Source organism: Meleagris gallopavo, chromosome 1 (genome assembly GCF_000146605.3).
Source record: "Meleagris gallopavo isolate NT-WF06-2002-E0010 breed Aviagen turkey brand Nicholas breeding stock chromosome 1, Turkey_5.1, whole genome shotgun sequence".
Taxonomy (NCBI): Eukaryota; Metazoa; Chordata; class Aves; order Galliformes; family Phasianidae; genus Meleagris; species Meleagris gallopavo.
Window position 1 is genome coordinate 76,835,571 of NC_015011.2, and position 25,017 is coordinate 76,860,587.

General features: G+C 41.5%; 1 protein-coding gene across 1 annotated transcript in view; it reads left to right on the forward strand.

The window, feature by feature from the left end:
• TBX15 (T-box transcription factor 15) overlaps positions 1–16,546 on the forward strand; it is an 88,416-nt gene extending 71,870 nt beyond the window's left edge. The window contains exons 7-8 of the mRNA XM_003202683.3: positions 1,970–2,067; positions 13,826–16,546. Coding sequence (XP_003202731.1) covers positions 1,970–2,067; positions 13,826–14,610 — 883 coding nt within the window. The 3' untranslated portion in view covers positions 14,611–16,546. The remainder of the gene's footprint in view (positions 1–1,969; positions 2,068–13,825) is intronic.
• The last annotated feature ends 8,471 nt before the right edge of the window (positions 16,547–25,017 follow it).

The following is a 25,017-nucleotide window of genomic DNA, read 5'->3' on the forward strand; positions in this document are numbered from 1 at the left end:
ATAGCACTTCACTTCTGCCTAGGATAGTGTTCTCTTCCTGTCCTGTGGTGGAGGTCTGTGAGGAGAGGTGTCCCAAATGGCATCCCTCATTCCCTGGTATCCTCAGTAACAGAAAGAGTTGAGTCCAGTCCCTGAAAGAAGTAAATTATTTCTGATTTCTACTTTTATTTCTTCTTTTATTATCTCCTGACTATTCTCTCTCTCCTTTCTTTTTTTTCTTTAGAAATACACATAATAAAATACATGAGAGAGCTGTATTGGTACAAAGGAAAGCTGTAGACTGAAAGCTCTAATTGCTAGGAAGCTTAAACTTTGAGTCAATCTGAGTTGTAAATAAATGATGCAGGGGCAATAGCTTAATGCTTCCTTTGATGAAAGCCCATTAGGGGCTGGATTTAACTGGTTTGGAGTAGAATTATTTAGGCTGGAAAAGACCCTCACAAGCAGCAGGGCATTTTATGCTTCCAGGATAAACGGTCCCAGAAAGTCCTCCCTCAGCATTTGGGCTGGGGATCGTTTCATGAGGCTGCAGAGAGGCATCAGTCTCCTCCTGGCTGTGCTGAGAAGCAGCTGGAGTCTGCACGTGTGTGGCAGAGGAAATCCTGGGAGTGGTCCGGCAGCCTGAGAGTTGCTTTTTGCACACAGAGCCTGGCTTAGCAGATGGGCTCACACTCAGCACTGCCTTGTTGTCTCCAAGCTCCATGAGCTGGCAAAGGCTGCTGTATTAACCAGATAGTTTTGTTGTAATGTGCTCAGTGCTAGTGTGAGATTGCTATGCAGAGATGTCTTCTGTTTCTACTTCTAACAGCTTAGCAGCTAATAAACACCATGCAACAACCTCTCTTCTAAACCTCCTCTTAAAATACAGAGTTTGGTTTGCCAACTCCAATGTATTTAAAGCATCTGAGCTTCCGGGGAGACTTTGGAAAGTTAACTGAGCAAGAGGAGGCACGTGCAGAAAGACATTTTCAGAAGCAAAAGGCAGCTCCAGTATCAGCTCAACATCTGATGAGAGGCTCTGGGGATGTTAGAGCCTTTTGCATTGAAACGGGATATGGTCTCACATTTGACAAAGCATCTCTAGTTGTGTTAAGCCAGTGCAAGGGCTATAACCTCCTGCTGGAAAGGAGGCAAGGAGAGACCTGGGAACAGAGCAAGGTTCAGTGTCCACAGAGGGGAATTTTTCCTAGGAAGAAACCTCAGGATACTGTCTCATAAAGAGCAGAGAGGGTCCTCAGTTGGTAATGCATCTATGTTCTCAGTGAGCTTGTGGAGTTAGAGACTTCCAGCAGTGCTAATATTTTGCAGTAGAAAAAACCCCCACAAACCTGAGACTCCAGTCCTTTAAGAGGAAAAGCTGTTCTCACTTGATTTTTGGCTTTTTTTCTTTGGTACTGTCACTGTAGTGAGTTATGGACCCAAAGCAGAGAAGCCATTGACCTTTTTATAAAAAGCCTCTTACTGCATTTCTGGTCAAAATACAAAACCAACAAGATTCCCCTTTGGATGTCTTCCAAAAGCCCTTCAGAACAGTGTCCAGAAATGGGAAGTGACAGGGAAGGTTCATTCATAAAAACCCTCTCAGATTCTGTAGGATTAATCTCTGATCTCCCATGTTTGTATGTATGACAGCTTGCTTCTGTAAAGTGTTTAAGCCACTTCCATAAGTGTTTAAGTGTGCTTTGAGGGCCTGTCATTTGTCCCCTGCGAAGCAAAATGGAAGTTAAGGATCCTTGTTAAAAATCAAAAAGGACTGGAAGACCATTAGGATTTATGGAAGTCTTGAACAGGGGAAGTTCTGTTTTACTGCAGCAGCCAGCGTCTGCACAGAAAGGCTTGCTGGATGAATTCACAGTTGCCAAGGTGGCCTTTTGGTGGCCACTGGCAGACCAGAAGTCAGACCCTTTTTCCCTATGCCAATACCCTTGCTGGCTGATCGATGTTCTTCTTGCTTTATTCCATCCTGCAGGACGGGTCTGGAGGCCATCATGGAGACCTACGCCTTCTGGAGGCCCCCTGTGCGCACTCTCACTTTTGAGGATTTCACCACCATGCAGAAGCAGCAAGGTGAGTGTAAAAAGGATGGTGCAAAGCAGAAGAGGATACAAGAGCTATGATATGCTCTGTTTTTCACGCTTTGCTGAACTCTTGATGGCTGTGAAAGGACACCGGGAGGGTGGATGGCAGCTAGGAGACATTGGGCAGGCTGTATGTTATGAGGTGGAATGCAGCTGTCTCACCTCTTTGGTGTCCTCAGAGCTCAAAGGAAGTGGAGTAGGAAGGAGTGCAGCATTGGATAAACCAGTCCACATGCGTGGCGTGGGTTGAGTTAAAAACAAAGACAGACAGAAGCAATGTTCCACCATGTCAAATGCATTGATCAGCATTTATAGTTAGAGTTTGCCATTTGTGCGGAAATGCAAGGGGAAGAAGTCTGTGTCCTGTGGGAGCTTCAAGAGGCCGGAAATATGCACACCTCCCCCAGGATCACACTGCCTCACTTGCAAAACCCAGTAGCCTTTCTGGAGAGACTTTCTGTTAGTATGAGGCTGGGAAGAATTATCGGGTAGCCCAAGTGTTTCCCAGTTGTTCATGCTGTGTCTTTTCATAGCTTCTGCCCTTTATATCCTTCATTTGTTAAACAGGGCTTTCATCTCCAGTTTCAGGCTGCAACATCATTTTTATTTTGTGCTGCTAGGATTCACCCATTGACTTTTTTGTAGTTCTTTTTAGTTAAAAACACAGTCATCACTGGGAACAGAGGTATCACTGCAATCTATTACTTTTTCCCCTTGATATAAACACAACAAAAGAAACAAAGCAAAAAAGTATCTTTAGATGTGACACCTGCGAGGTTAAACAGTCAGAAATAAATGGGTGCCAGGTGTAGCAGAGCACATTCTCTGGCCTCCCTAGTTTGAGCTGGACTTCAAACCAAATCTTCTCTCCAGACCTTGGATCCACCTGGAGATGATGTGTTCTGCTCCAGAGAGAGGCTGGGGGCTGCCCACTGGGGATCCAGCAGAGTGTGGGGGGCAGGAGATGTTTTGCAGAAGCTCAGAGGTATGCATTAAGAAGCACTTGTGGTGGGGTGTGCGGTCAGAGATGGGTTAAAGCAGGGATTCAGAATGGTTTTCATCACCCACCTAAATAGAAACATAACAACCTCTCCTCCTGGTCATCCTTGCTGGAGCAGCCTCTCCTCTGGCAGCCGGCTGGCCCAGCTCACCTCCTGTCCAGGCTCACATGGCTCCCTCCCCTCCCAGTGGTTATCAGATAACATCCTAGTGGCAAGTCCAGCTCTAGCTTACGTGGTAAGGTAATATTAGGAAAGGAAAATATTTAATGTATTTTTAGCTTGTTTTAATATAGTTTGGCAGCTGAAAAGCCAGGAAGTGAGCCAGTACCCTGTGACCAGCCGGCTCTGTGCAGACCACCACCGCTGCACTACGGTTCAGTGAGAGCAGGGCAGCCCTAAATAAAGCTGTGTCCGCAGGTTCGTCTCAAAACTGTATAATTCACTAGAAAACAGTGAGTGCTCTTAAGCTCTTTATTTAGTCAAATGAAACAGCCCCAAGTTAGTGCAACTGAAATACTCCCTGCACTGTAGTGCTCCTCTTTCCAGTGATTCCTTTGACATGCTGAACCCTGGTCTCAGCTGTAGGTGCAAAGCCAAGGTACAAACACACTCTATTTTAATTCCTGGCTATGAGAAGAAAATCAGCTGCTGACACCCAGAACCAGCAAGGAGTGCTCTAGGGCTGGCTGTAGAAAACTGCCTTGGGGTTACAGGAGACTTTGGGGATGTGTATATTGTCCTTCCTCCCTTCTCCTCTCTTCTGTGGCTTTACATGATGCCTAGATGTGTCCATTGCAGCTTGAGAAGGGCACATCTACTGCAATGAGTTGAAATGAAGGCAGTAAAAATGGCCTAGTGCCTAGGAAGAGATACCATAGATGAGGAGCCAGTTGTAGTTGTTCAGTTGTTCAGGAAGGGAGAGAGGGAGGACATAATGGCACTGAAATAAAATGCTGTCTGTGCTGGATAGGAAAAGAAGTAACAGGCTCCAGTTGCATGAAGTCTAGCAGAGTGCTGGAATAGATTCCCTGCAGAGACTGTGGAATTCAATCCTGATTTTCTACGGATGAGTACGCTTACTGTGGTAGAAAAAATGATGCTTTCTGAGACAGAAGCTTGGGACTTTAGCAGTGTAAATATGCTGTATTTTCTGTTTTTTATCTGGATTTTTACATGTTGAGGATTATTATGGATTCTTATCTTTTCTTTTGCACTTTAGTATGCTTTTTTATGAAATAAATGTTTTATCTCCCTTTTCCAAAACAGATTTGTCAGACAAATCTAACCAAATTTTCTGATTGGGGCGGAACTTTGACTGTTAGAAATAACTGGATAGCTGTGAAAGATTTTTAGAGCATTTAGCTTAATGCCATGTGTACCAGCTTGAAAAAGTTTGCACATTTGAAGGAATGAATAGCAGGTCAATCTCAAAGCCGATGAGTAAATAGGAAACCTGACGACAAATGTGAAAACACTCCCCTTGAGGACAGTCTCAGTGTTTCTCTGTGGAGACTATTTTGTGGACTAACCAGTCTGGAAACAAATAAAACTACACATTTGCTAAAAGATAAAAAAGACTGCAATGCCAACAGTGCTGATGGGTATGAAAGTATGAACGGTAGGGATTGCTTGGTAACCTGCAGCATTCAAACAAATTGTGGGTCTAAGTACAGTCAGATATAATATCAAGTGCCTAGGAACAAAATGTAGGGTGTACATAACTACTGAGTGTGCTGGAAAGCATTGGCACTGACAAAGATTTGGAGGTCAGGGTAGATGAGCAGTGATAAACAGGGACATATTATTATAGAAAAAAGAAAATAGTGGGAAGCAGTTGAGAGAAAATTTCCTGGCTGCAAACACTATAATACTGTCTTCTACTGTACATATTTTTGATGGTAGAAAGAAATTAATTAAGAGGAAAAAATTAGAATGATTTATTGGCTGAAGCAGATGCCTGAGAATGGAAGCTCAGTTTGCAGAGTTAATCAAAAAGAACATAAAGAACTGAAATGCTTATGGCCAATGCTATCTTGCAGAGAAAAGAATATGTGGTAACTTCCTGTCACTCACTAGAATCTTGTAACTGTGGTTTCCGTGTTTTCATGGCAAAACTGTGTGAAACACTTCTGTCAGGTGGCTCTGGCTTTTCAATTCTAGCTGAATGTTTCATCCCTTTTTTGGGGAGATAATTAGATAAGAAGGACACAAGTTCCCTCCCATCTATCTTCTTCATACAATTAATTGTTTTAGATTTTTATGTCCCTTGTCTGTGCTTCTTACCATGAATAGAAACAGTAATTTTATTTCTTTTCTACTGGAAGGTTTTCTGTGTCCTTAATCATTTCTTTAAAAATATGTTTGCACAGAGTATTCCAGATACAGCTACATAATACAATTATCTAAAAGTATTATAATTTTTTCCTACATTAGCTTTTCTCTTGTTTAACATGCATCTGAGAGTTTTGCTCATTCATTTGGCCCAAGCTATATGTTGAGTAAGGGCCATGATGACACAGAGAATCAATACCCAGAGCATTGGATGCAGCTGTTTCATACAAGGATTAAATAACTTTCTGATTTACACAATGATAGGTTTCAGCTGCCACACAAGCTGGAGAGCCTGATAGCCACAACTACTCACACAGATGTCTGGTGACTGGTACTAGCAGTGCACAGACTTTACTTCCATGTCTTTCCAGTGCAGTAAAACACATCAGTAAGTCTCCATAGCTCTGTTATCACTGTGTCATCCTACCGAAGAGAAGAACATGCTATTTCTGTTAGTGAACTTTCCTGGCCTGAGCACAAAATCTCTGTTGGACCACATAATGCAAAAGTCATCACAACTTTACTACGGCAAGCATTGTTTTTGACGGTATCACAGCAGAACTCAAGATAGTAGTTAAAAAAGTTCCCCCAAACAGAACCTTACAGATGCTCAGAAAACAGCAGTTCAGGAAAGGCTGACCTTCTGAAGAATGATGTCAACCACTCTGCAGTCTACTTATTAGTAGGGAAAAAGGGGGCTTGGGATTATTGAATGCACATGGCAATGAGATGTGAGGAAAGCCAAGAATCTATTAAAGACTTTAATTGGAATATATTTTCAAAATTTAGCTTGAACTTTATCCAGATTCTCATTATTAAAAGTATGTGGCTCAGTTTCTCGATTTTAACAGGGTACATTAAGAAAAAAGAAGAGAAGGGGGATAAGAAAATAGGAGTTCCAGTAACTCTGGATTGTGTCACTTTCCAAGAGTAAAAAGAGCCAGTGCTGGCTCCCATATGATATACAGTTTCCCACAAGATGCTGAGATGAGCAGATTGCTATCAGCAACTGTAATTTTTGCCAGGACATAGGGACTAGAAAGACACTGCGACAATACTACAGCAGTGATCAGCATTGGAACCTCTCTATAAAAGCTGATGACTTAGGCAAAGAGTTAAATCAAATGTATCTTGGCAACTGGTGAAAAGAATAACCTCCCAGGCAAGAGTTCAGGTCAAGTAAGAGAGTCACATGATGTGATTTATCAGCAAGATTACAGTACATAAAATGTAACTTCTCCATTAAATCATTGTTTTGATACACGTACACTAAACCCCCAAGTGGCAAGCTCCAAGTGCTGAAGTCTAAAGTCTTTCTTTTCAAACTGTGTTTCCTCAGTTGACTAGTACTTTTGCTGAGGTTCCTCACCACTTACTTTCAGTAAATTCAACCTGTTCTTTATCAGATTGAATATTTCTCTTGATCTTGCCCTGGGAATCTCAAGTATAGAATCATAGAATTATTAAATGGAAAGACCACTAAGATCATCTAGTCCAACCATCAACCCATCGCCACCATGCTCACTAAACCATGTCACTACGTCAAGTTAAGACTTTGAGGAAGGAAACGCTATATTATGGCAAAGTCTGACAGAAAAATGCAGAGCATGCACAGCAGAAATGTATGATGCTTACGTCAGTTTCATATGTCGGCACCTATTAGGTAGCCCATGAAATCATCCTTAATGACTGTTGACCTTAGCATCATAAGCTTAAAAGTGGTCTAAACGGGAAGAGCAGAAGCAAAGTAGTGTGCTCCTCTCTGGCAAGAGAGTAGTTGCTGTCACTGATAGGATAGAGCAGCATGCGTATGCAAAGTGGCATTTGAATATAGCTCTACCATCTCCCTCTGGGAGAGATTATCTTAACACAGCAGTCTTGTGTTGACAAGGATATGCACAAAAGGATCCCTCCTCTGTTTCGAATAGGTTCGATCCACTCATTTACTGCTGGATAAGAGCAAAATTTTCTTGTAGTAGCAGAAGCAGTGTAGTAACAGTCCAAGCGGACTCACTGCATGATACATTAGCAGATGGGAGACAGATAGTCTGAACAGAAGTGTTCTTGATTTTCCAGCTTCTTTGTCTGTAAGCATTACACTGATTCTGCAGGCAGTGTCAAGGTTTTTCTGTACTGCTTGTTTCTAATTTCTCCTTTGTTCTTGCTGGGTGTCGTGTTCAGAGAGCCAACCTGACTGCACCCATCTGCAAACAAAATCATGAATGCACATATATGTATTGGTGTCAAGCAGAGACCAGACTGAGCCCTCCAGAACTTGACTTCAGAGGCATTTTGAGGCAGAAAGATCCTTTTGGCTTTATCTGAGATTCCAGAACCCCAAAGTAGTGTCTCCTGAGAGAGTGGAGCTGCTGATGTCAAAGGAAGCTGGACAACCCATGAATGCATCTGCTTGGCCACTTGCCTCCTGACTGCAACCATCGGTTCTTTCAGCAGTGCCACCAAGATAATTTGGAGGCTGCTTCCCTTTGGAAATAAACTGTGAATGGTCCAGGCTATTGGCAGAGGTCAGACATACAGGTTTGGTCTCAATTATCCTCTTAAATCTTTTGAGAGGAGTTTGGAAACTGAATAGTTGTTGCCAGAGTTATTGGGATCAAGTTTTGGTTTCAGCTCCATACTTCAAATGGCCAGTAGATTGCCTCATCTGTATGAAGCAACAGAGAACAAATGGTTCCACCTCCATCCTGGTAGAATAGCAGCCAGTTTTTCTTCAGGGAAGGGGTGTTTCAAGATCTCATCTTCCATAGTTAAAATACGTTCCCAGATGTAACATGAGGGTCTGTGAGTCAAAGTTTTTGCCACTCCTTGATAACCTGAAGGACCATGGAATAATTTATTATTTCAGATAGGATTTTACCCTGAAGCCTAATTGCTGATGACTAAATTTCTGTTATTCCATTAATCTTGATCAGATTTCACATGAATGAAAAGGAGCAATGATACTTTGAAAGTCTGCACAATTTCCTCAGTGTCATGTTTTCTTACAAATAGAATATGGTGTGTACTTTGAGCTTGACACAATGCTGACATTTTTTCCTCGATTCAGAAATTTTGAACTACAGTGTGTTTATGGGGTCTTATGGGTTTTTACTGTATTTTTTACTGTTGAAAGCGCTGGAGCTTCCAAGGCCTGTTTTGGACCAAAGCACACTCCATCAAGAATGGAAAAAAAGGTTCTCAATTCAGTTCACATTTGTCACCACTAAAGAAGTCACCATAATGTCAATTAATCTCAGTTGCAAATTGGCAGCAGCATCTTTTTTCAAAATTAATTGCCACTATGATGACTTTCATAGGGATTTGGATCACAGAGAATCCTTTTCTGCATACTTTTTCATACGTCGTCTCCTGGTGGAGCTTCCATTCCATGTTGCAGACATCAGCTATCAAAGATAGTTGCAAAGATGAGAAACAGTGCATAATTATCACTGGTAAGCAATTTTCTCCACTAAACTGGGGGCATTATCAATCTCTAGTACTGGTCCAGTTGATGCCCACACCTGAAGAAGAGAAAAAGAAAACATTTCTGTAGGAGCTGATGTATACGTTAAATATGTGGTATAAAATCTGCTCTTCAGCAGTCTACGCACAAAACAAAGCCACATCCTGTAAGTCTTCTCCTGAGACTATGTGAAACTGGCCCTAGAAAACTGTACTTTTGTGAGGAACAAAACTCACTGTACTAAAGATAGTCTATAGGGAACAGGAAGGGGAAGTTGTCTCTTTTGGGAAAAATCTCTTGGTGCTCTGGATATAGAAGGGAACGAAAATCAGAAGTTCTAGACCATAGTTTTTTGGATTGCTTATCCACATTAGAAAAAAAATGATGATTTTCAACATAAGATTTTGAAATTTTTTTATCTTGGAGGATAACTGAAGCAAGTATTATCACTAACTTGCTGACTGTCCAATTTGAGTTACAGAGTTCAGAAGAGCTAAAGAGAAGTGTTAATCAGAGTTGTTGTAGATTTAACCATTAAGTCCACAGATTCCCATAATTTGAGCCATATTTATAAAGTATCTTTCTCTGTGATTTACCAACCTTCAGGATACTTTCCTTTCATCCTAAATGTTGTGCACTTTAACATATTACAGTAGCCATCTTTTTGTGCTAAGTCACATCTCTAAGAACTAGAAAATACTCTTAAAGTTTCCCCTACCAATACAGCAATTCAGCATGAAATTACTTTGGGGGCCTATTTTGGCCTTCAAAAAATTTTACCATCAGTTGCATAATTTGATAATTAGCCAAGGACTCTAGAGAAAAAAACAAACAGCTAGACTCTGTGAAGGCAGAAATGGCTCTCATTCCCCTGGAAGATGAAAGTTTTCATTCCTTGAAAATGGGAGAGAATGAAAGGAGGCTGCGGCATGTCACAGACCTGGTGGCCCTGTTCTGCATCCGTGAGAAACTGAGGAGAAGACATCAAAGCTAGTTAGTTTTCCATCGTGGTAAACATGGAACTCAGAAGGGGTAGTAGTGCCATAAAAAAGAAGTGGTGAAGGAACTTTCAGTTCTTCTGAGGGTTTTGGATTTGAGTATGGGAAAGACAGGAACAGGAGGAAAGACCTCAGGCTGTTGTTTATGCTTACAAGACAAAAGTTGTCATGAAAAGTGGGAGCAGGAGTGACACCTCATTTTGTGGTACTTAAAAACATAGAGGTGCAAGCAGACATCAAGCAGAACTGAGCCATGTGTTCTTGAAGTGGGAACAGATCCAGGCTTGTGCTAGGCCTGGATCTTCAAGGACATGAGATCAAGTGATGAGAATGGCACCATCTGGCCTGATAATCAGTAAGACCTCCTGGCAATCTGTACAACCCCCTCCTCATATACATCTTAGTTTTCCATTTTTGGACTGATATTCCATTTTTGTTCAGCCACCAAAGGTACAGTAACTTGGAAGATGAAGTGTATGTTTCTTAAGCCACACTTAGGGTATATTCACATGTGAATACACAATAGGAAAGAAAATTTACTTCTTTGTTCTAATACATTTTCTTGCATGTATATCATCACATTAATTTACTGCTGTGTCCAAGAGCAGAATATTATGAAAACCTGGAAAGGGTTGGGTTCTCCCTTAAGGGGAGATCCCTTAAAAGGATTAGAAAATCCTTTTATGTATGCATAGATGTCCAGACCATTTAGAAGTAACTAAGAGAACATCTGCATGGATAGGTACCTAAGTCTGTGTTTGGTGCTGGCCAGACACATGCCAGCTCCCAGCCAGCTCCATTTGGAAAGCTGGAGAATTGCATTAGCATGGCTCTGTACCAGACTGAATATAAACTGCCTCTTGAGAGGACTTATTACCTCAATCAAAGCACTATGAGGAGAACTCCGAGACAGACTAGTGGCTACAGCTCCTTTCTCACACCCTCAGGAGCTCAGACATATGCCTGTTGGCTGGTGAAGATGTCAACATATTAGAGAAGGAGCTGTGGCTCCTCCAGGAGAATGATCAGCAATGCTCTTTTCTGCAGTTGTCAGATGAGACTCTGCTATTGTACAGGGCATGTCCTTGGTGCTCAGCCATTCTTGTGCTGACTACAGCTTCAGCGAGTGTTTGCTCTCTTCCTGTGCATTAAGTAAGGACTTCAGGGACCAAGTGGTTTGCATGGAAGAACTGAAGGTGATGGAATCAACTGATGTCTGGAAACATAGCAAGGCATGTATGCTGCAGTGGAGTCCAAAGTGTGATTTATGTGCATCTTTCAGATAAAGAACATTGAGATAAGTTGTGGGTCAGTTGGCTACTGTGATGTCATTCATAAGAGAGATACCGGAAGATTTTCCATGAACAATTGTTTCAGACTCCCTTGGCTCTGATACTCTCCTCCTTAACGTCCCTCTTGCCAGAGGCTCACTTGGCTAACACTAGCTACTGGCAGATGTGTTTTCCAACTACACTGTAGTGTTAGAAGTTCCACAAGTGGCCTGCAGTGTGCAAAACTAGTCGCTTTGCTTTTTGGATGTCCTGGCATACTGAGTGCTTCAGGAGCACTGTTGCCCCTCCTTGTAAAGCACATCATACTCTTGAACTGGTTGTGTCTGGGTCTGCAGTTTATCTTGAAATTATCGTTAACACAAGCTCAGTGTATGTAAAAGCAAAAGCATGTGGAGATGCAGTACATTATTAAGATTTAAGGAAGCATGTGACAGGAAGCAAAGGCTGGTTATAAGCTACTTAAGATGAAATTTTAATGACAATTCTTATCCAGATGAGAAGTTGTAGGTGCTTTCCTAATTTTTGTGGAGAGGTATTCAATTAGGGTGTACAGCTCATATTTCTATATCTTGTTAACAAGAGGAGGGAACTGTGGTGTGGATAAGAATATTTGCTTTTACATGCCACCCTCTCTATGGTGTTTCTCTTTCACCATATTTTCAGTCTTCTTCCCATCTTCCCACCTCACCCATGACTTCTTACTACTCATTCCAGTTTACAAATTTTGATCTTTCTAGCACAAGATTTTTCTCTACCTCCTGTCTTTGGAAATGGTTCTGTCCCTTCAAAGTCAAATTTATTATCACTTGTACGCTCAGATAAAGAGCAGGCTCCTTTCAGGATGGTACCAGGGCTTGATTAAGCTCTGGACATGATGAGTGCCAGAAATGGTCTGAAGATCAGATGCAATGGTAACTAACCACTTTAAAATCATGATAACATGGAGGACAGGAGTACCATGGCATCAATGGTAAATTATGTTGGCGTTGGCAATTATTTCCATGGGCAATAGTGGGTAGAGAAAAGTAACAGAGAAGAATCATTCAGATTCATTTTGTTCTTGCTTCAACGTGGTTTCAGTTTACTTAATCCATTCCTAAGCATATCCTTGTGTATCAGTCTAACTAGACTGGTTTGTGTCCATGCCTTCCATTAAAATGACATACACATCTGTACAACTGAGATTGCAGTATGGTGTGGATATATTATCTGGGCTTGCTGCCATCCATAACAGCTACAGTCCAAGATATAACTTCACAAAAGTCCAGGTTGCTTTTGCCCATACTTCCAGAAAATATGAATCAAAAATATTATTGAGAACAGAATAGAGCTATTTGAATTCTAAAGAAGATGAGCTGAGATGGACCTTGCTTTTTAGTGTTTTCTATCCCATAAAGGATATAAAGATTATTCTGCAAGTGATCAGAAACTTCAATATTCTGCACTAGCTCTATTGCAGTAGAAGTTTGGTATATCTTGTCCTTAATGGTTGACATTTTCAGCAAATCTTTCGAGAAAGCAAGTCACAATGTCTGGCATTTGTTTCTGCTGATAGATCTTTCACTTTCTTATCATGATAAAATTACAGAGATAAAGACCTTTTTTACCTTGAGTGTTTCATAATTACTGTGTTGTCAATTCAGACTTTTATTCTGTTGGCTTGTGAATAGTGATGATAATTAAGAGCAGAATCACTGTAGTACTCCTTTATATATATATAAAAATTAATTAAAAAAAAAAAAAACAATACTAGAAATCGGCATTCCATTAAGTGGAGAAACAAAGGTTTATTTGACCAAAGAAGCTTTCTCTATCTTATAATCTTGACAATAATTATCTCAGTTAGTTACTGTTCTTGGTGGTATTACATAGATTACATAGTACTCTTTTCTCTGGGTCAGAACACGTGAGTATCCCTGCTGTGTGAACTAATTAACTGTATCATTTGTAAAATAAATAGTATATAAAATATTGATAATACTGACGTGCATATATATCAATATTTCGTTAACATCAGCGATACAACATATGGAATCCTTTTTAAAGTTAAAACACATGAGTTAAAATCTTTACATATCCCCTTTATCAGCTTTGCGGGACAGACTGTAGCTCAAAACTCTGTCCAGTGTTCCAGTGTTCCTTGTGTTACTTCTGGCTTAAATCAGCACCACTGCACCATGAGCCATCTAAGAAAACTGTTGAACAGTGCAGAAGTCCAACATTTTTTCAGCCACTTCCTGCCACAAGCCCCTTGAGTGGATGATAAAGCATTTTTGCAGCAGGGCCATACAGATTGCTGACTGGTGGTCTTCCTGGAGTCCAGGAGAGGAGAAAAAGCAGATTTTTTGAATGATGGAGCAATGCTACCTTGCAGATTTTTCCTCCACCCTGTAATGCTCTCTGGCATGCTTGCTTCCATCTCCTATTTCAAAAGGGAAGAAAACCCCCACTGAACAAGAAAATCACAACAAAAAACAGCAGGAAAAACCAAGGGATGCTATTTATAAAGTGAAGGCCCTTGCCAAGAGGGACTAAGTTTTCTAGCGGCCATTTTACCACCCTTTTTTTTTAAATTAAACTAAGCTGTTTCTTAATGAGACTGTCTCATTTTGCACATGTGATTTCAGGCTCTGAACATCCTCCCATGTGTTTTGTTTTGCAGGAGGCAGCACTGGCACCTCCCCAACAACCTCCAGCACAGGGACTCCATCACCCTCTGCTTCCTCTCACCTTCTCTCTCCATCCTGCTCCCCTCCAGCCTTCCATCTGGCCCCCAACACTTTCAATGTTGGTTGCCGGGAGAGTCAGCTTTGCAACCTCAACCTGTCTGACTACCCTCCATGTGCCAGAAGCAACATGGCTGCCCTGCAGAGCTACCCAGGGCTGGGCGACACTGGCTACAACCGGCTGCAGAGTGGCACTGCTTCCGCCTCACAGCCCTCCGAAAGCTTCATGCCTCAGAGGACTCCATCTTTGATCTCAGGAATGCCAACTCCTTCTTCTCTGCCCAGCAACAGCAAGATGGAGGCCTACAGCAGCCAGCTGGGGTCTTTCCCCAGCTCCCAGTTTCAGTATGTCATGCAAGCAGGCAATCCTGCATCCAGTTCTTCTTCTTCACACATGTTTGGTGGCAGCCACATGCAGCAGAGCTCCTACAATGCCTTCTCCCTGCACAATCCCTACAACCTCTATGGATACAATTTCCCTGCTTCCCCAAGGCTGGCAGCAAGCCCGGAGAAACTCACCACTTCCCAAAGCACTTTACTCTGCTCTTCCCCATCCAGTGGGGCCTTTGGAGAGAGGCAATATCTTTCCACAGGGATGGATCATGGGATGCACATGATCAGTCCTCCCTCCAGCAACCAGCAGACAGCCAATGCCTGTGACAACAGACAGTATGGTGCTGTTCAGGGCTCTTCCTCACAGATGTCTGTGCACATGGTCTAACCAGCTGTGCCTCTCCTTGGCATGGAAGGCAATAGGACCTGCATTGTTTCCATGGATAAAACCATCCTAGTACCTTTTTGCCTTCAAACTTATAGAGAAACTAGCATTGTAATGATAAATTAGAACACAAACCATCTAGGTATGCACCACCAAATCTTGTGGAAAACCTTCATTGACAGCCATTGTTGAAATCCAGGGCCCCTGGACCTGGTATGGAGTGTCTGCTCCTTCTGGACATTGCAAAGAGAAGGGCAGGACTTTAATGAGAAGCTGGAGTGAAGAAACCAAATATACAGTTTATGCATTAACTCTCAGCTAGTGTGAGCTCTCATGGTGAGAGAGCTATTTCCTTGTGCCGTCTTCTCTGAGTGTTGAAGAAAGGCAGTCTCCCAAGACTTTGTCCTGAAGCTGTACTGCCCATGATGGGCCAAAGCTTTAAATGCCTTCCCCTTCCTGAACTGTCCCTGGCTGCTGAAGCAGCTCAGCCTGTTTCTGAAGCCATCAGTGACCTATGGCTCCTTCTACTGTAGCACAGGAATGACACTGCTGAGTTGGAGCTTCTCTTCCTAAAGAGGTTTCTGTACTTTCATTGCAGCTCTGCTCGACCAGTGTTTTCTTTTTGAGGGTCGAGCCTACCAGTACTCAGTCTGCAGACAGAGATGAGAGAGAGGAGAGAGAAAAATTTTAACTCGTAAGTGAGTCTCAGACACGAGCAGGGTTTGAAGCTTGACACAAGCATCTTTGAAAAGATGCACAGGGGGAGAAGGAGATCAGCTCTTACTGACATTCCCTAAAGGGATGTACTCAAGCCAAAAGAACAAAAGCCTCTGTGGGGAACATGTGTCTTGTAGCACTCAACTCAATGGGAGGAAACTCCAGACTGAACTCATGGGGAAGAACAATGAGAAATGAGCGCTCTGCTCTGCAGCAGTACAATGGCCTCCCTCACCTTGCATGTAAGAATTGCCATAGAAAACCAATAGCATTTCAGTAACAATGAGGTCGAGTATTCTCCAAATTCCTGCCTGCCATGGGATCTCTGCTTAACCAACTTTCTTTTATGTTTTATTTTCTTCTTGTTTTTTTTTTTCTTTTTTTTTTTCTTCTTCAGATCCTTTAAAAATAAGAAAACAATTGTAGCTTGGTGCAAGCTATGCATTTAAGTTGTGTGAAAATGCAAATACCAAGTAACAGAACACAGATATTATTGAGATTTGTTGTGAGGTGTTGTAGATAAATGTATTTATATGCCTAGTGGGGGAGTCAATATTATGAATATAAAAGAGGGCAATAAAAATGGTATGTAAAATATGTATGAAGAAAAAGGTGTATAAAGATTTGCCCTATGCACGGAACTCTGTTTCTAAGTGCCAAGCACAGAATGCGCTAAATAAATCTTTGCAATTGTTCCTTCTGTGTTTTTTATTTTTGTTTTTATTTTTGTCTGTGAGGCTTCTTTAACAGTCTTCTAGAGACATAAGTTTTCAAAGTACTGCCATGCATGCTTTCACTATAGAAGAATTAAAAATATGAAGTAGAGGTGAAGTCCAGGTACATTGTTTAAAGAGAATGCAAGCATCTGCATGGATTTGTGTTGGGGCAGATCACTCAAAAGGAGTGTTAGCAGTCAGAAATACTGTTCTGCAACTACCAGCCCAGAAATTTGTTTCCCGGGAAGACCTAAATAAATTCTTGATGCTTTATATAACTTAAATCCCCAATATCGATCATAATGAAATCTCTTGTAATATGAACAATTCTCTCGAGCAGTCTATCAGCTCAAGTAATTAGTAAACATTCCCAGGAGCACTATTTACAGTAGAAGTTCTCTTCATTAGTTGGGATTTATTAGGTGTCTGCTTTCACAGGAATTGTGTCTTATGGACTGCTAGAATTATTATTTTGATTGTTGAAGTCTAATAAAAAGTTTTTCAGAGCCACTTTTCACAGTTAATATGTATAAATAATAGTTAAAGATACTAGTATAATTTTTATTTCATTTTAAAATGTAATTTTGAGGTATTTGCCAGTTTACAATTTGCACTGCATGTCATTGAATCACAGAATCATAGGGGTTGGAAGGAACATCTGGAGATCATCTAGTCCAACCTCTATGAAGCAGGCTCCCTACAATAGGTTACAGAGGAAAGACTCCACATGAGTTTTCAGTATCTCCCGAGAAGAAGACTCCAGAACTCCTCTGGACAGCCTGTTCCAGTGTTCTGTCACCCTCAAAGTCAAGAAGTTTTTCTTCATGTTTGTATGGAACTTCCTGCGTTTCAGTTTCTGACCATTGTCCCATTTTCTGTCACCACCAAAAAGATTGTGATCCCATTTTCTGACTCCTGCATTTCAGATATTTATAAGCATTGATGAAATCCTCCGTTATTCTTCACTTCCCCAGACTGAACAGTCCCGGTTCTCCTTGTGGCCCTCCTCTGGATTTTCTCCAGTAGTTCTGTCTTGAACAGAGGAGCCCAGAACTGGATACAGTACTCCAGATGTGGTCTCACCAGTGCAGTGGAGAGGCGGAGGACCTCAACCTGCTGGTCACACTTTTTTAATGCACCCCAGAGTAGCATTGGGCTTCTTGGCCAATGGACAATTTCTAATATGAGATTGAAAACAGTGGGGAAACTGAAGCCCCACTGATCTGCCTGTAAGAGTTATGACTGCAAAGTTTACAGTTCTCCTTGTGTAAAGTAAACTTCTTATCTGAACTAAGAAAAAGAACACTAAAATGGTAGAAAACCCTGAAAGATAAATTCTCTGATGGTTATTAATTTTTATTTCTATAGGGGAAGATAAACACACAACAACATTCCCAGTACTGTGCCTAGTCTGTCTGACGATATTGCAGATTTTACTGTGTGTAGCCTTGGATGCTTCAGAAAAGGGCTGGAGCGATTACTGATGAGAGAATATGTTCTTCCTTTCACTGTCTTCTGTTTACTCTAGGAAATTCAATCTTGGTTTAAAATCAAAAGAGAGTCGTATAGCTATCTAAAATCCTTTCAGAATCTTTAAAAAGTACTTTTAATTCCGTGCTTTGAGCTTTGCTGTAATTTCAGGTTTGACTCAATCCTGTGGCAACAATTTCTGTATATTAACATTAGTAGGAAATGCTATTTCTTTCTGCTGGCCACTTCCATTAGATAATGCAATCCTGACAGGAAAGCATAAAGATATTGAATGATACACACATGCAGATCAGGAAGTTCTGTTTCACAGACAGGACACCAAGACACAGTCAGATTTTCAGAAAAGTGTTTCCTTGCCCAATGCATCTTTTTCTCTACTTCCAGTGCCTGTTTGGAGATGATGTCCCAGAAACACATAGTCTTGGCATGTGGCATGAAGGAGAGTTATTCATCTGTGACATGGCAGGATGTAGCGCCTGCCAACCCTTCTTTATTCACTCTCACTTCTTTGAGACATTAGGGGGAGACTGGGAGAAATGTTATCTGATTAACTGCTGCCATACATAGTCAGAATCACAGAATATCCCAAGGCAAAAAGGACCCACAAGAATCATGGAATCCAATTCCTGGCTCTGCACAGGACTACCTAAAATTCAAACCCTATGTTTGAGAATACTGTCCAAACAGTATTGAACTCCAGCAGGCCCAGTGCCATGACCACTGCCTTGAGGAACCTGTTCTAGGGCCTGACCACCCTTTGGTAAAGATCCTTTTCCTAATCCCCAAGCTGACTCACCTCTGACACAGCTCCAAGTGGTTAGTTCCTATGGCAAGGCTGCACCAGAGAAGTGCAAACTCCACAAGTATTAGGCTGTTCTATCTAGTTCTCAGAGAAGTGTTTCAGAAAGTTTACTTAATCTTGTGAAACTTTTAAACTCTGGGCTGCTATTCTTTTGTGCTTTTGAGACATCAAAGTAACAGCACTTGGCCTATGTTAAGATGAAGTTAGAAAGCCTCCCACTTCCCATTGGCACTGTTCTAATGAATGCTGTTAAAACTTTTGAGGAAGAAAGGAGAGGGGAAGGAAGGAAAAGGACTAAGTGATTTATCCAAATTCATGCAATAAGCACTTTGTGGTCCTGTAGTTGTCTCCTCCACACTGCTCCAGGCAGTACAGGAAGGAGATGGCCTCAGGCAGGGCGGAGTTCTCAGTTTCATAACCTGTTTGAACAGCAGGGGCCAAAAGAAGCTGCCCTCATATGGCATTTGCCTTCAGGATCATACTAAGGCCAGCCAAGAGCCACTGTCTTATCTTACACCCAGGACAGCCACAGCAATCCCATTTCTTCTACAGCAGCAAAGTTAATGCAACTATTCCCTTTCTCATGCAGAAATAATGCTTTTCTCCACCAGCCCTTTTGAACAGAGGTGGGATTTGCACATTTGCTTGGATGTTACGAAAAAAACATCTACACAAGACAGCAGAGAATTTGCATGCACGCAGCTGCCATCAGGAAAATTTTTGTATCTGTTGTGTTTCCCCCTGTGATCTCTTGTTTATCTACAAACATTAATGCAGAAGTGCAATGATGGTCTGGCATTCATGTCTGAGCTCAGACATTTAGTATATCTTGCTGTACTATTCATGATCTGTTCCCAGGAAATGTGCCTGCTGCTTGCTGGCTGTGGGACAGATCTCTACTCCTGGCAGGAGAGATCTTGGTCCCACACCGTTTTTAAGCAAAGTAACCGAGGGTATTTTCATGAAGTTCTAGAATAATAAAATAACCCAAGTTCATACTGAAATTCAGCACACCTTTCTGTCAGAACAAAAGTCTTCTGCTTCTCCAGAGAAGCAACTACCTCCGTAACTTTTTGACATCTCATCAAGGCCCCATGGAACTTGGCTCCCTCCACTAGGCTCCTCCGTCTCCCAAGAACAGCAGCTGAGAAGAATCCAGTCCCTGCCTTCTCCTCTTCCTCAGGACACACTGAAGAAGGGATTTTAGGAGGGGTAAGGGCAAGAAACGGAAAGGAAGGGCTTGTATATTTCTTAACAGGAATTTAGATGTGCCATGTGAGCCCACAGGGTGTTTCTGGAGTTCCAATTTTCCTGGCTAATGGTAAACTTACAGGATGGAATGCTCATTGTCAGAAGTGAGGCAGCCACTTGGGAAAGGTGGCCAGGCTCCAGTACCCCTGATTGGGTCAGAGTTTCTTTGCAGGCTATCTGAGAGTGAAGGATTGCATGGATCTGTCCCAGAAAGGTGGATCGGTTTCATCAGTCCTTCATCGTGTTGTGGATTCACCTCCACAGGTTCTCAATTGATCTCAGGCAGGTCCACTTCCATGGACTCAAGGTAATTTCTCCTGCCCATTAGCCACCTCTACTTGGTGGGAGAATACATCATACTCCCTTCTTTGAAAGAAAACTTCTTGTATACCTCACAGTGTAATACCACTGGCTGCTTCCAGTCAGCAACTGTCATTCTGGTATCAGTCCCCATATATATACGGCTGAGAATAGAAGGCAGTGAGGTGGCTTGGGACAGCAGAAAGCCATGGTGATGAGATTCTAAGAGTGTCCCATGCTGATCAAAACACTGCAGTGCTGGGAGTTGGGGCCTATGGCCTGAGAGTTGCCTCAGTTTTGAAGGAGGAGGAAGGGAGGAGGTGCCTTTCCTGAGAACAGCTCCCCAGGAATGTTTTGCTTGCCAGACAGAATGGCTGCCCCTTGGCCAGACACAGAGACCTGTGGAGTGTCCAGTCTTCAACCTCTGTATGGAGTCCCCTCAATGAGATTCACTGCTTTTCAGCCTAATAAGCTTATTTTTGAAAAACTTTCTCATACATAAGTGTGGTGCAGCCTTTTGAATATCAGGGAAAGAAATCATACTGCTTTTCTTATTTATTCCATTTAAATCTTTATGAGTGTATCTGTATTTCAACTAGTAAGAGAATGTGATTTGACTAAAGTAAAATCCTTCTTAGTAGCAACACATTGGGAAGACCTTTGAAACTATCACCTAGATTCTTCAGCAGTGTGACACTTCAAGGTATTGAGCAGGCTATCCCTGATCCTACCAAGTTCCAGCATAGTGAGATAATGTTACTCTGTCCAATTGCCTTCAGCATGAAACTTACTGATCTCAGAGTCAGCATTTATTGACTGTATTTACTGACTCTATTTATAGTATTTTCTTATTTAGATCTTATATAGCTATGTGACGAATGTAAACTAAAAGAGTTTAATTAACTAGCTACTCCATCTGAGGATATCAGCAGAACACTTAAATAAGTGCTTTGCTGATCCAAGATTGGAATATTCAGTATAAAGGACTGAAACAGAATAGGCAAAAAAACTGAGCAACGTCTGCTTGTTCCATAATGTAGATTTATAATTACAAACATAAGTATGACTCTCTGTGAAAGTTTCACTCTCTATGAGGATTAAAAAGAAGCTGACAGTGAAATGGGAAAAATGCAATAAGATTTTTCCTTGATTGTCACTGAAGGAAGTAAAAATTGAGCAGTGTAAGGAAGGTAGCATCAAAAATAACAGGCACATTTAAAAGCAAGTTAAAATAAATTACTCAGTGTTCTGTTAGGTGTACAGATAAAATCCTCTCAGCATAACACTCTCCTGAGCAGACAGACAGCTTAAGAACAGTGAGCAGTGAATCTGAAGTGAACTCATGTGTGACAGAGATATCCTGTGTACAGCAGGGGTACTTCTCTCCCTATTGACTCCATAGGGACAGAAGGCTCTGAGCTATTTGCCACATTTTACTGAGGCTTTCCAGAAAAGAAACGATGCCCTAGCAATGTGAGAGATGCACCAGGGCCAGTCTGGGACATCCACGTGGGACCAGTCTGCCTCATGGGAGACGTGAGTCACAGTACACAGAATTCAGCAGCCATACCTGGAAAACTCCCTCTCCTTGAATAGCTGCCATAACCACAGGGCTAGCCAGCGTTCCTGGCATGGACTTGCTCTCACTCAGGAGCCTTTGATTTGCAAAGCAAGTGTGAGCAGGGGGAGCAGATACAGTTGTGTGGTTCCTCTCTTTCCTTCTGTATTTCACCACAAAATCTTGAACTCCTTGTCTACCTTCAAGCAACTTTGACAGTGTGCTTACAGTGTTAAAGACATAAGTTCCTATATCAGATGGGGAGAAGAACTAAGTCCTTACTCTTTTTGTCAGTGTGGAGAAGCCGACATGACATCATCACATTCAGAACAGCCACACCAAGGCCAGGTATCCTGCATGCACTCTCCCATTAGTTCCATTTGGCACATTCATGTTAGCCAAAAGAGGATCTATCTAGAGGAAAGTGTCACAGAAGCCAGAGGTCTTTATTCTAACATGCCTCACCCATTTGCTCTTAGCCAGGCTTCTGGCTTACAGTGCGGAAAGCTCTGCATCTCCTAGTTAGATGTTGCGGAATAAAAAGATGAATTGTCATCATGTGCCTCTTGTATGAAAAGTCCTTCTTTTAAAAGACCAATCCAAATGTCAGGAAAGGTAGTGGAAATATTCATAATAGGAGATCTCTCATCTTGAAGCACAGGCTCTTCCAAAAGTAAGCCTTTCGTACTGTTACACAAATGAAGATGATAGGAGCAAAAATAATCAGAGTGGATTTGTCAGCAAGCCTTGAAAATTTATTTAGCTTCATTTCTTAATACACTGACAGGCTGAGGTCATAAATATTGCTGTGTGCACAGTCGGTGTAGCTCAGTGATACCAGAACATTGCACTCAGTGCAACATAGTATTCTTGGGTACATGTGAATGCTGTGTACTAAAGCAAAAGACGTAGAGCACAGACATTAAAACAGATTAAGATATGTGCTCTGTGACATTATATTAAATATACCACAGCAAAAATCACAGTGAGTTATTTTATTGCAGTAGTTGATTTATTGCATGCTGGTGGAAGCTTTACTGATGTAGGTGAGGGTTGACAGTCATTTGCCATAAAAATAAAATAAAATAAAATAAAATAAAATAAAATAAAATAAAATAAAATAAAAATTTAGCTTTTTTCTCAAGACAGTTAGGAACATCCACCTAGAACACAGATGATGTTAGATCCTGTGCCTGCATTAGCAGATGGGCATTGCATGCTGAACATCATTCTAAACAAAACAACGACATGAAAGTGCACCCAAGGGTGAAGCAGAGGGATACCTGAGCATGCCAATGATATGCAACTCAAGTACTAGGAACCCAACTTTAATAAGAATGCAACAGAACCTTGTGAAGAGAGTGCTGGTGTGGTGAAGGGATAATTTGCTACAAATAAGCCAGTTCCCACCCAAACACCATCTGACTCCTTCAGCCTTTTTTTCTTCTTTAGAGCAGCACCAGGTCTTTTGGTCAGGTCAGTAAGACTGCATTTTGAATTTGCTGACAGGACAATTTCTAAAACCATTAGAGGTACATCTATTGTTCTGCTGGGCAGGAGTTGTTCTGTTGGCCCGCAAAACTTTTGCTGGCGAAGTGGATCACTCAATTTCCTGACTGTTCCTTGTAATTTGTCTGTAATTAATATATAGGAAAATGTATAGATGACAGTCAAGGACCCTGAAACTCTTTTCAAATGTTGCTTTTTCATGTCAGTAACTGTTTATTAACCCGGAAAAATAATATGACCACAGATAATGGGAGTGGTATATGGAACATAGCTCTTTAAATGCTAAGTCCTGTCCATGATGGTAATCCCCATCAACTTTGATCTGCCTGAATGGGCAATTAGACAAAAAAAATCAGCTCACATTGTTGCATGCAATTGCTGTTGTTCTGCAATAGCCCAATAATGAGCGTGGCTACTGTATTGGATAGCAGTCAGCATCAGCTGATTCAATAAGCCTCCACAACAGGACTAATTGTGTAAGAGTCTATCCCTGGAACACTAAGCTAGTTTTTTTTTCTACCTCAGTATGGAACTTGTATGCTGTGGGGGAGAAGGATTAGGAGCCTGTGTAATTTTACACTGGTTGAAGTTCCTACAGATGCTGTTCTTATCCCAGCAATGTTCTAAATTTGTAGAGTGTTTTGGAAGCTCTGCCATTCAGCTTCTCTGCTGATATACATAGAGTGACTTCTGCATGCTCTTCTTGGACACATTCACAAACAGGACAGTTCATGTCTCCCTTTTAGTAACTGGCACTGTGCGCACCTCATAACATTATTTCCAGCTGACTGGACTAGCAATACTGCAGAGACCTAGAATTGGCTTGTGAGTAGAGAGCATCAGCCTTCTTCTTAAGGTGACTTAGGAGCATTGTGCTGGTTCAGCCAAGACTGCCTGTACATGTAGGTAATGAATGTACCTGCACCTGGGGTGGGTTTTCCCCTCCAGACCATATCAACAACTACCCTCACGACATACTGCAACACTCATTGCCTTCCCAGTGCTTCTTTTGTGAGAATCAGAATGACAGAGGGGAGTGACTTGGCCTCCAGTTCCTCTCCTACCTGAGCTGTTTTATAATATTTCCTTTAATGTGCATTCTAGTAATTGAACATCAATATAGTTGGACTTTCAGATGGTGTAACTGGCCCAGAAACATGCACAAAGAAAAACTGCATCCAATTTGATGTCTTAAATAAATAATTCAGTCTAATGATTGCAAACCTGATGTAATTACCTGCATCTGCCTCTCCCACTAAAACTGGAACAAGTTGAGGTGCAATTAACCCAGAATAAACGTGAGTATAGCCTGCCAACACCATCCAAACCAGGGCCAGCACTGTACTCCATGGTTTATATTATGTTGCTATGGAAGTATGAAGAAAGTATGTATGCAGATGTGTGTATGTAAAAGCACCAGAGGAATACAAGAGCAAGGATTCAAATAATGACCTATACTCATTGCCAGGGATGTGATCAACAGCAGTGAAACTGGTAAACACTGAGAAACGTGTTGTTTTCACCAAGATCCCAGCACTGATGCCTTAGCAGAAAACCTGCAATAAAATAATGGGAGGATGGTAACAAGACTACAGTACTCTATGACTTTCATCTTTTTGAATTACAAGAAGAGAAGCTTTAAAAGCAACTACAAAAAATGAGGAAAGAGAAGACAATGTGCAGCAATGTCATCTAAGATTTCTGTTGGGTAACTAAGCATGATTCTCATGCCTCAATACCTGTGACTTCTGAAAGGTATAAAAGATCTGTCGAAAAGAAAGCCATGAAATGAAGGGGGAGTTAAATGTTAATCATTCTTTGCATGCAGGTGGTTCTACCCAGAAAAGTTGGAGACATATATTTTGGAGCATGAGTTTTAAGCAGTTTTGCACTCAGTTTCTCAAATTATTTCCTACATACTATTCCTACATACTATTCTATTCATACTACTATTCTAACTTCCAGCTCTGTGAACATTATGAAACCAGGAGCAGTCTCAAACTGTACAAAAAACTAAATTAAAAAAAATCCAACAAAAAGTTTGTTGAAATGAGAGAAGGTAAAAA